Source organism: Carassius gibelio, chromosome B13 (genome assembly GCF_023724105.1).
Source record: "Carassius gibelio isolate Cgi1373 ecotype wild population from Czech Republic chromosome B13, carGib1.2-hapl.c, whole genome shotgun sequence".
Taxonomy (NCBI): Eukaryota; Metazoa; Chordata; class Actinopteri; order Cypriniformes; family Cyprinidae; genus Carassius; species Carassius gibelio.
The window spans coordinates 12,563,170-12,575,178 of NC_068408.1; the positions used below are offsets into that span (position 1 = coordinate 12,563,170).

Genomic DNA, 12,009 nt, shown 5'->3' on the forward strand with positions numbered 1-12,009 from the left:
TTGGGACTGATGACTGCTTTCTGCCATGTCTTTTTGAGTTCATGGGGGTTAATATATCATGACTTTGACCTGAGCAAACCTATGGAAGAACAGCAGTTGTAGATCAGAGCGTCATCAAGTCTGATGTACATGCAGTTAATTTATACTTTATTTAGTTACGTTTCTGTAATGTGAGTAACCTGCTGTGTCACTCTATTTTAACAGGGGGAGTTAGTTGTGTGATTTAGGGCAAAAAAATAAAATTGAAACACAGAGAAACTGTAAACGTTGTTGCATAACAAAAGACAGGAGAGCCCACATGCCTCAGTTTCTGTCTCGGTGTGTGAAAAAGAGACCTGTGTCTTTCAGCTTGGCGTGAGGTCAGCTATTGTTTACATTCACTGTGCAGATCGGCACAAGAGACCTCAAATCGACAGGGAAAAGCTGCTCATCTTTTAAAGCACTCCGTTCCCTGGGGAGAGCGAGAAAGAGAGAGAGAGTGAGAGAGTTAGAGAGGGAGGGGTTATGGAGAAAACAAGCAGCCACTTCGCCAAGCGCCACAACAAGCCAATGAGAAGACCGAGTTGAAGACTAGAGAGCAGGAGCATCGCTTATTCCCTCCTCCTTCTCTTGCTCTACGCATCCTTTCATATCTCTACCCATAAGGCAATACAGTCCTTTTCTATTGTTGCTAAGGATACAGATAGAGATACAGCTTTCCCCCGATGCAATGTAGACAGAGTCAAAGAGAGCGAAAGGAAGGGATGCTGAGGGCTGAGAGCGGGGCGCCTGTATGCCCCTGATGCCATCTGCTCCGGATCTACTTCAGCAAAGCAGCGTGTGTCTGACGCCAGCCCAAGGGCCCTCAGGACGAGAGACGTGGAGAAACAGGAGGCGCAGGTTGGGGGGAGGAGGAGGGAGACGGGTGCCAGTGGAGATCATATAGCAGAGGATGGGAGCAGTGGAGTCCGCTGAGAACGGACAGCCCCCCTGTCCCTCTCAGGAGCGTCCCGAGAGCATGTGAGTAAGAACCAGAGGAGCAGATAGGAAGGTTCTTGACGACCTCGTTGTCGTCGTTGTTGTTGAATTCAAGTGCCTGATTTGTTCACCTGGTTTGAGTCTGAATGTGAGTATTCCTTCAGTGCTGTGAGAAATAGGCAATAAGCGTGGTGTTTGTCAGAGACACAGCACACACAAAGGAGGAGGGGATTGTTATTGTGTCTTTGTGATGTCACGATCAGACATCATGTTTATTTACATTAGCCATTTACTGGCGGTAGTAAGGCTCTGTATGTGCTTTTACATATTGACGTGTGTTCCAGTCTGGCGGGCTTGCAGACGTCTGGACGGGGGAGTTCTGGCTTTATTTAATAGGAGAGAGATGTGTTTTTTGTGGGGGATGGAGACTAATGCTGCAGCATTGAGAGAATGAGAGAGATGCTGCTGAAATAGAACACTGAGATGTGTTGGAGAAAAGGGGGAGGGGGTAAGAGAGAGAGAGTGAGGCTATTTATGTTGTAGACATTCAGAAAAGCAGAATGGCATTGATCATGTCAAACATTTAGTGTGGGTGGAGTGGTGTTTCTGTATGCCTGTTTGTGATATAAGCCTGCTGTAAATCTAAAGGAATAATTCACCCAAAAGGAACATTCTGTCATCATTTGCAGTAGAAAAACACATTATTTCTTTCTTTTGTGGAACACAACCCAAGAGTGCCTAAGCTACTGTTTTCCATACAATGAATGTAAATGGTGAGCTCAGATTTCCAAGGCCAAATATTTAATAAATAATGACTTAAATTTCAGTCAGCCTGAACAAAGCCTTCATATTGCTTCAGTAGATTTTAAATATAATGTGCAAGTCATACTGACTAGTTTTATTGGTAACACTTTAGAATAAGGTTCCATTAGTTAATGTTAGTTAACTACTTTCGTTAACATGAACTAAGCAAGAACAATCCTTCTACAGCATTTATAAGTCTTAGTTCATGTTCATTTCAACATTTACTAATGCATTATTTAAATCAAAAGTTGTGCTTGTTAACATTAGTTAATGCACTGTGAATTACCATGAACTAACAATGAATAACTGTATTTTCATTAACTAACATTAACGAAGATTAATAAATACAGTAATAAATGTATTATTCATTGTTTGTTCATGTTAATTAATACATTAACTAACATTAACTAATGGAACCTTATTCTAAAGTGTTACCGTTTTATTATGCATTTATGGTCCTCTTTTGACCTTTTTTGGAACTTGACAGACCCTGATCCCTATCCACTTTTATTGTAAGAGAAAAGAGCAGTTCAGACATTCTGCTCCTTTTGTGTTCCACTTAAGAAGTAAACCCAAGTTTAAAACAACATGAGGGCAATTACTCTATTACATTTTTGTGCAACTATGCCTTTAAAATAGTCTATTAACCAACTGTGTGTCTTTCTAGCATTTTAACACCTAAGGTATTCTACTGTATTTAATCCTCACCCTATCGGCCACAATGGTTATTTTACTGTTGTAAATGACCTATGTTTAAAAAAACCTGGAACTTCTTGCTCCAGGCAACACAAAGTCTGAACCTGCTCTTGAGGTCTGTGCTTTAAGTAAAAGTATTGTAGCACCATACAGTGCTGCCCGTTGAGCCATGACTAACATAGCTTTTAGCGTCTAAAGTTTGGCTTATGCAATCCCCTTTTGAGAATTCTTACATAACAGTACCTGCATAGTTTATGTGGGAGTTTGAACCTCAACTCTAAAAGCTTTGTATTATTAGATTTGTCATTTAGTTCACCTACTGTAAAAGTAGCACATCATGATAGGAATCTGGTGGAAGAAACTTTCATCATTACCTTTTAAAAAATATTGAATTCATAATCCAACATTTTAATTTCCTATACAAGGCCTTATTTGTACAAACTTCAATTTTTTGCCATTCACCAAGAGTTGTCTTCAACTCTGCTTAAGCAATGTAATGCTATCCCATCTTCATTATTAATATATATATATATATATATATATATATATATATATATATATATATATATATATATATATATATACTGTATATATATACTGTATATAATTTTAATGTATTTTTAAAAACCATGTGGAATATTATTAAAATCTGAAACAGTAAAAAAAAGAAAATAATAAAAATAAAATGCTGTTTATTCCCGCTTTGGCAAAGCTGAATTTTTAGCATCCATTAATCCCATTTTCAGTGTCATATGATCCTTCAGAAATAATTCTAATGTGTTCACTTGGTGCTCAAATAACATTTCATATTATCATTGATAATTATGATAAATAATAATAATAAATTATACATACATTTTAGGATTCTTTGATTAATATAAAGTTCTAAATAAGGTCATTTATTTTAAACCGTAATCTTTCGTAACATTTTCAATGTATGTACTGCCACTTTTCATCAATTTAATGTCCCCTTGCTAAATAAAAGTATAAATTTCTTTAAAAAAAAGAAAAAGAAAAGAAAACATTACCCCAAACTTTTTAGATGGTAGTACTTCAACCAGATTTGAATTTAGCTGTGGTGCTAAGGGAGCACACATTCATACACAATCTGGCTTCTTGAATTTTTTTTTATTTTTATACTTTCTTTTACGCCATAATTCTGTTTCTTTTCCATTTTTCATAGCAGTTTAGTGGCAAAATATCTAAATGAAACATGTTCCATTATGAACAATATCTGTATCCTCATTACACTGTAATGTTTCTTAGTCTTTTAATGAAAGGATCTATATTTATATTCCACTTACCTACTTCTGAATACTGATACCATGTCATGAGCACTGACATTCAGATCTACTGGGAAACATGTGATGCACTGCTAAGCATTCAAATCTGAAGTCTGTAATCATGTGACCTGCACTTTCTCTTAACTTTTCAACTGTTTGACTTGCATTTGAGCATGTAGCCTACTACTGGCCAACCACCTCTTCTGTGACTTCCAGGTTATCTGGAGTTTGCTTAGGACTGGAAACTGGGCCTATGTTTGAAATAGAATATTAGCATTCTATTTACAATTGCCATAGCATAACATGCTCACACACCAGTTGGCCATATGCTAGTATTCCAGTTGGAGCACAGCCTTTGTCTCCCTCTACTGGTCAACCACTATCATTACCTCGATCTATAGTACACTCTGTACCCTCCGTCATAAAAATGAGCAAATCACAACTATTTATTTATTTATTTTACCAAGATGCTCTTTTCTTCAGCCCATTTTAAGCTCAATTATGCTTACAATTAGAATTTTAGAAGATGCACACAATATGATCTGCTGGAGTATTGTGTAAGTGATATGTTAACACTGTTATTAGCAGATGTGATTATAGATCTGCTTCTTAATCACTCTCCTCTCTGACAGACTAATAGCTTGGTTTAGGTTAGCTTTGTTTGAACAGCCTTGTGGGTTGTCACACTCACAGCAGTGTCTGTGGCTGGAACCAAGCAGTGCTGTTCTGTGCCAGACAAGCCTGGCTGTCTCCATGCAGACCAATTCACCTGAAACTCCCTCATGTCTTCTGTCTCCTTTAGCTTTTCACATTGTTACAACTCATTTATTGCAGATGTCTACTTGTTTACTGGATATTTTGACCCTGCGGCATCTGTAGATTCTTATGCTGATTATTTTCGTTTACTGCTGGCATTTGCAATTACCCCTGTCTCAGTAGCATTCATAAAAAGTGTTCAGTAAGATTCAATTAACAGAGATGCATTTTATATATTTTTCCACCATCTAGAGGAGAGTTTCAGATATGTGGAAAACCCATTCTTAGTATTTTTAAAACCCCTGAGAGAAACATAATTTTGATGATACAGCGTTCCACCTAATTTCCTCTGCAGACTTTTCAGAAATAAATCAGTATTTTATATTCCCATACCACAAAATAAATGGGTTTTTATATGTGCTAATAGACTTCCTGTACATATGTGGATCTATGTGTAAGAGAAGGATATATGAGGCTTCGGTCAGGATTTTGTGCACGTTGCCAATGTGTGTGATGTCTTGCACATGGGAGCATATGTCTAGAGAGCAACGTCACCATGGCAACAGTGTGTTTGCCAGATATGTGGAAGCATCCCTGTTTGGGCTGAAAAGCTCATCAACTGATAATTATCTCGCCCCATGTCATTAACACACTGAAAGATGTAAAATTAGACTTGAAGTCTTTTGAAATTCACTCCTTGCCATCCGTATATATCGCAGCACTTGAAAGGAGCATACTGTTTGTATTGCTCTAATTCTCTACCTGTATCATTGTATCCCAGTGATTTTGGATTTGACTTGTACTTATTGATTATTGTAACCTCTCATTCATTCATTCCCAGTATATCCACTTACACCTTTAATGAAAAGCCATTGTTACTAATTTCTCAGAGTAGTTGATGCAATGCAGAGGGGCTTTTGCCATTTACCGTGCATTTATGTATTTTAAATAAAATTATATGATCAGCAAGCATGTATGTTCGTCAGGAAAGATATTGACTACTTCCATTCATTATGCTGAGGTTAGCAGTGCAATGAAGAGAAAATCTCTTATTTTGCTAATGAACTGCTGGGTATTGTCAGTCGTCACATCAGCAGGCATATCATGTCATTTTTGGCATCTGTTTATTTTAAATACGCTGTAGGTACAGTATTTAAATGAACTGTTGACTGACTGTAAAAAGTTGACTTAGCACCATTGGAAGACAATCATTTTGACATGCTGAGAAATGTGACTCATGTGTAATGGTTTTGTGCAGGTAAAAGCGCACAATGCAGGAAAAAAAAAAAAAATCCAAAAACATTCCTTTAATGATATCCACACAAGAAAAAGAAGGAATCCAGGAGCAAGGGGTAGCACAACCTGTAGATAAAAAACAATACCAGGCAAAGGACTAGGGTAGAACACAGGACTTAAGAACTGGAAACGTAATTAGGGAGAACTGAAACAAGTGCAGAGCTCATTAATCAAAAAAAAAAAAAAACATGGAACAAGGGAACACAGGTGATCTGGAACGCAGAGAAGCCAAACCAAATACAACCGAAACATTACATTTCTCTCCCTACCTCGCACAGACAAAATCAGTCTAGCATAGCAGGGAGGGTCAGGGTTCAGAGGTGGGCGAGGAACAGGTAAGGGACAGGCAATAGGAAAGGGGCATAGTTCAAAGATGGCCTTAAGTTCCTCAATAAATTGTCCAGTGGCCAGTTGCAGCTCACCCTCAGCTGCGGGAGTGTCCCTCCAAGCCCTCTATCTCCACCAAAACGGTGTTGCCGGCTCACGCACTTGGTCAGAAGATTCTAGAGGCTCAGGCTCCGGGGTGATGATAGTCTCAGTCGTGGTTATGCACGCTGGCTCATGTGTCGCAGCAGGCTCAGGCTCTCCATCTGTGGTGGGCTCTGGCTGTACTTCTGTGCAGCGGGGATGACGGCTGACTGGTCTCTGGTTCGTGAGTGGGTATGGAGATGTCCTTCTTGACAGGGCAGATGGAGAAATACAGTCTATTTCTCTCCAGCACCCACTCCACGAAAGTGCCAAAATCCTCTTCAGGACCGCAATGGTTTTGTGGAAGTAAAAGTGCACGAGGAGTCCTTTAATGATATATCCACACAAGAAACAGGACCCTTAAAAAAATAATAAGAAGAATTTCAAAGCTACGGTAAAGATTACATTTTTGTGTAAATTATTCAGCTCTAGATGAAAGAATACTTTAATCGAATTTGATTCGATTTTATTCACTCATTCCCACGGAAGACACCAGAAGGCTGGTTTCTGCTGATTTTCTACTGGTCTAGTTTGTGTTGCTGAGGACTAGCATCAAAATCAGGATTTTTTTTTAAGCAGGGAATGGGTGTGTTCACTGCACTGAAAGCATCAGTACATTCATCAGTTTTATGCAGCAAAACTGAGCGTATGACTCCAACAAAGTCCCTGCTGTAGTAGTAATAATGAAAACATGAGTTTTAACAAAGAGAACCATGACTGAAACAGAAAAATCCTGTTTTGTTCTGTAATTGCAATACAGCTGGATATTTCAGCACAGATGGAAATAAATAAGATGGAGAAAAACAAAAACAAAAAAAACATTGATTTTATAAAAAACACAGATTTTCTTTACATTACAGCAGCCTGAGTGGGAAGTCTGCTTCTGTCCTGACTGTGGGGGAGGGAAACGTGCCGGAGGATGTGTTAAAGGGAGAGAGAGAGCCAAACAGTGAGTCTGCAAGTGGCGAGGATCCGCAACGGGTTGCATTTGGATGAAGCCCACCTTCAGTGATAGACTGAAGAGAGCGAGAGCACGTACAATATTAAAAAAGAGGGAGAGACGGTGTGTAACACACAAAGGGATAGAATCAAAGCTTCATATTTCAGGAATTGTCATTGGGAATAGGGAAAAGGTGTATGAGTGACCGTGAGGCTGTAATCGGTGGCAGATATGGCAGTGAGCTCGTGGCAGGCTCTGTCTCCGCTGCAGTGGGCTCGCTGGGGCTGGGACACGCTGCTGGGAGGGACATCTGGAGAGGATGGGGCAGACCCAGCCATAGGACTCCTCCGGCGCCTCAGCTGGACCTCCAAGCATGATTATATGATCCAAGGCAGGCAGAGGTGAGCGTGGGCTAACAGCAGAGAAAGGACAGGGACTAATGCGGTGAGACTGGGTGGGGGTCTGAGGCTGCGTCTTTGTTGCTGTATGTTCGCCTGCGTTATCACATATTGTGTCAGATTTGTGTTTTACAGTATATTCTGATGCCAAGACCGAAAACATTCACAAACTGATATTTTGTTATATTGTAATATAAAGCAAAATGTGTAGTCTTGACTGAAATGAAAAATGTGTGAAAATAGCATGTCAACTGTGATACTCAGTAGTTAAAAAAAAGAGACTCCATTGCTGAGCATAGTATGTGTTTGAGCTGCTGTTATTGGTCTCCTAGCTGCAGGTTCAGCGCTTTAATTTCCATCTGTAATAATCCACCAGGGCCTACTAGACACATGCTGATGCAGGCGTTTGTTTATAAGGTCTGGCACACAATGAATGATTGTTTAATAGGTGTATTTGAATTGATTTGATCCTGTAGTGTAAATATGAGCTGTGATGTGTTGTCTCATAAATTGATGTTGCTTGTTTGCTGTATCGGCGCTGGATATGATAAGCAGCTTTGTTGTATGAAAACAAAACCGACTTGATGTTTATACTTCAATGAGATTATCAAATCAACTCTTAATTCAATATATTCAGACCTTCTTCTGACACACTGTTTTTTCGCAGGAGTTCAGACTCAGATGGAGCTTTCGAAACCCCTGAGTCCACCACCCCTGTGAAGTCTGCTTCCTCACCAGTGCCCCCGACAGAGCCCCCCTACACCAACTCAGAGGCATTGTCCCAAGAACACACAGGTACGTTTAGATCTCCATTCCATCACAATTCACACACAGATAGTCTTATGTGGAGTCAAATAGCTTCAGGAGTGTTTACTGAACTGTAAAATGATTAAAATTACAGGACACTGACAAATATTGTCACGGTGTCTTGTTTTGAACAAATGTTTTAATATTTAATATAAAGTAAAATATGGACAGTATATTAAATGACAGACAATAGAAAGTAAATACTTTACACTAGCAGAGAGCACAGAGCAACAATAAATAGTAAACCTGAAAACAGAATTTATTATTAACTAGTCTTAACCCTAAAACCCAGGAAATGTTAAGAAAAGCTAAGCTTAGTAGATATGTATAGTTATTTGTATCCTTGTATCTATGTTATATGGCTATGGTATATGCAAAGTTTAGATGTCAGTTTGTGCTTTGTTGGACACAAAGATATGGAGGTCTAATTAATTATTTAATCAATACTTTTGTTTTTCCTAATGTGTTTTATTTAAACAGTATTCTTGTTATTTTTTTTCATTTTTTGTTCTTATTAAAAAAAAAATTAAAGAAGGAGAAGAAAAAACAAGAAAGGGCTGCCTTTTCACCTCCATTATTCTGAGACAGGAGTACTGTGGTCTTTGTTATCAAACACTGCACTTGTACTCTCTCTAGTGGATATACAATGTATTGCTACTGAACTTTTTTAAAGAAAGATTTAGAAATACAAAACAAAACTAACAAATGTTACTAGTACTTACTAGTACTTTTTGCACTCTTTCCTTCATTTCTGCAGTTGTTATTTAACATAAAACAATTTAAATGCTTAATATGTGAGTTCTCTTCTGTGATCTGCTTGAAAGCATGATCTGTTTTCAAAATGTATAGTAACATGCCATTCTCTGTCTTCACAGCTTCCACTGCTGACATCTCTGCCAGCGAAGCTCAAGACCCAAATCAGCTTAAATCTCCCAGTCGCTCTCAATCTATAGTCTTTGATGAGGACAAACCAATAGCTGCTAGTGGCACCTACAACCTAGATTACTTAATTGCTAATGATCCCTTACCAGAATCAAATTTTGGGTCTGGACCATCAAGTCGAGCGCCTCTTACCCGCTCTCTAAGCCTACAGTCAGGTGAGTTAGAGAGCCCAGGAGACAAATTCTCAGGAGGAACCTCCGACAAACCCATTCACCCACGAGCAGAGTCCTTCAGCATAGGAACAGAAAGTGCTCCAGGAACTCTTCGTAAAGTGAAGAAGCCCCGTCCAGGTTCCCTGAAGAAGAAACCTCTTTCCCGGCAGAACTCAAATCCAGAGCATACCTCTCCCAAAACAGTCTCCTCTAGCAGCACGCCAGAGGAGAAAAAGAGAGGGAAACCACAGCCTGAAAGCCCCTTGCAAACCCTAGAGAGGGCTAGCTCTTCTCCCAGCCCTAGTCCTAGTCCTGCTGGAACCCTACGGAGGAATAGGATAAAGTCTCGAGTTGAAAGTCCTCCACCTTTGGCTGAGGAGGTCACTGCCAGCTCAATATCAAGTCAGCTCCAACCGGTGCTTCCTGATCCAGTACCTGAGGCTCCAGCTGTTCCCGACGAGGAGTCTCCTATCCCTCCCAGTGCCTCCTACAAATGGGATCCGGACAACTTTGAGAATATTGACCCATTCTGTACAGGAGGTAGTAAAGTTGCCAACTCGCCGGTCTTAGGCAGGAAAGCCGACTTTACATCGGTCTCAGACACTCCTGTTGTTGTAGAGGAGCCTCGTGCCTCTTCCACTGCTAAAGAGCAACCCATCAGCACTGAGGAACAGCCAAACACCAAACGCCAACCAGTCAGACTGGAGTTTGACTATTCAGAGGACAGCGAAGAGGCACCACGCAGTACTCCTCCTCCTAAAAACCTAGGCAAGAAACCAGGGGCCAAGATGCCCATCCGAAAGCCCAGACTGGGGATTAAGAAGCCCCCTCCATCCCAGACAGAGCAGCTAGACAATGCACCTGTCCCTGCACTTTCAAATGACATTGATGACATCCCGATCCCCAAGGGGTCATATAACTTTGATCCCAATAAGTGGGATGACCCTAACTTTAATCCATTTTCTACAAACACTGGTATCCCCAACTCTCCTGGCCTGTCTAGAAGATCTTACGACTTTGATGCAGACTCCTTTGATGGCTCAATCGATACCTTTAAATCTCCCAGCAAGATGGGAAACTCACCTCCGAAAACTTTTGACAAATCCAACGACAACGAGAATGACAACGATAACATTGCTGAGTTGGAGGATCACAACCAGAACAAACCTGCCAAAAACAAGAAGAAGCCTCTCAAATCGTAAGTCTGATTTCATTTCATTTCAAAGTACATCATCCATTGTAGTGCATGGTTTCTAATTGTTGTGTATTTTCTTGTGTACATTTATAAATTATCAGATACACGTATGTAAGTGGGTGTTAGTTGTTGTTTGACAACCTCTGCCACATGTCTGTTGATCTCATGTATCACAGGAAGTCCAGCAATGTCTCTTCTCTGTGTTGTTTCTTGTAAGTAGGGAGATGGTGGAAAAATCAGCATCAGTAATTATATAGCTAACATAAAATGCCACTTTAACATGTTTTAAATCATGAGCTCATTGTCAGTTGTTTTATCATTTAGCTTAATACATATGACTGATTTCTCATCACATCATTCCACGTCACCTCCATCTTCCTCGGCTCCATGTTTGATATTCTCCAATGAGACTCTGTTGCCATCTAATGGACCCTCAAACAAGTGCAGTCGATTCAGGCACGCTAGTGCACACAAGGGTACAAACTGATTGTGATACTATGTGCATGTGATCCAAGTGGAGCTTTGTTGACTTCAGTTATTTTGTCAATGAAGATTGATAGTCTATCTCTAAAATTTCTGAATAAATTCCTAATCCAGACATTTTTATGAGACTCATTTAAAAAATCTTACCTCCTTAGGGTGGCCAAGTGGATAATAAACATTGCAGGTTTTATTGCTAGAAAGCAGAAACTGTGACCTGGAATGTTGACAAGGGAATTTTTATTGTGCCTATTAGCAAGACATTATTTTCCTTCTTTAAGACCCCCTGCACAGCTATTAAGGAGCAGGTTTAAGTAATATTACTTTCAATCTGGGAGTTTACTGGATCATTTGATTCTGTTTTTGATTAATCCATTTAATATATTTTGCTTAGCTGCAAACTTTCCTCTATAATTCCTCTGTAGTTCTCACACAATTCAAGGTTTTCAACTTTACTTTTTCAGGACAAATGTCTTTTCAGATTTGACATGAGGAGTAAAGTAATACTCCTAAAATATTAACATCACACTTAAACTAGGAAATGTGCCAACAACAGCAACAGAATAGGATTTAAAATGCTTTTGTTATATGAGGCATCTGTCACTTTCTTGGGTCACTGAGCGATTTAGTAAGGGCTACAGGGATTAAAACCAACTGGGTCAGGCCAGAGACTGTGGAGCATTACGGATTTTTTTGTTTTTATTTTCTAAACCACAAGTCTGTACTGCATAATCACCATACTTTTGCGAAGCATATTTCCAAATAATCTCTAGTATCTGTTGGTCTTAATTTCTTGCCATGGTTCCATTTGTAAAGACTGCATTAGCAAAAAAAG

The 12,009-nt window shown here is 39.5% G+C and overlaps 1 protein-coding gene across 10 annotated transcripts in view; it reads left to right on the forward strand.

Moving 5' to 3' along the window:
• Positions 1-12,009, forward strand: part of LOC127970030 (uncharacterized) — a 59,986-nt gene that overhangs the window by 32,157 nt on the left and 15,820 nt on the right. For all 10 annotated transcript variants that reach the window (XM_052572220.1, XM_052572223.1, XM_052572225.1 and 7 more), the window contains 2 exons: positions 8,266-8,393; positions 9,281-10,697. In XM_052572220.1, the coding sequence (XP_052428180.1) occupies positions 8,266-8,393; positions 9,281-10,697 (1,545 nt within the window). The remainder of the gene's footprint in view (positions 1-8,265; positions 8,394-9,280; positions 10,698-12,009) is intronic.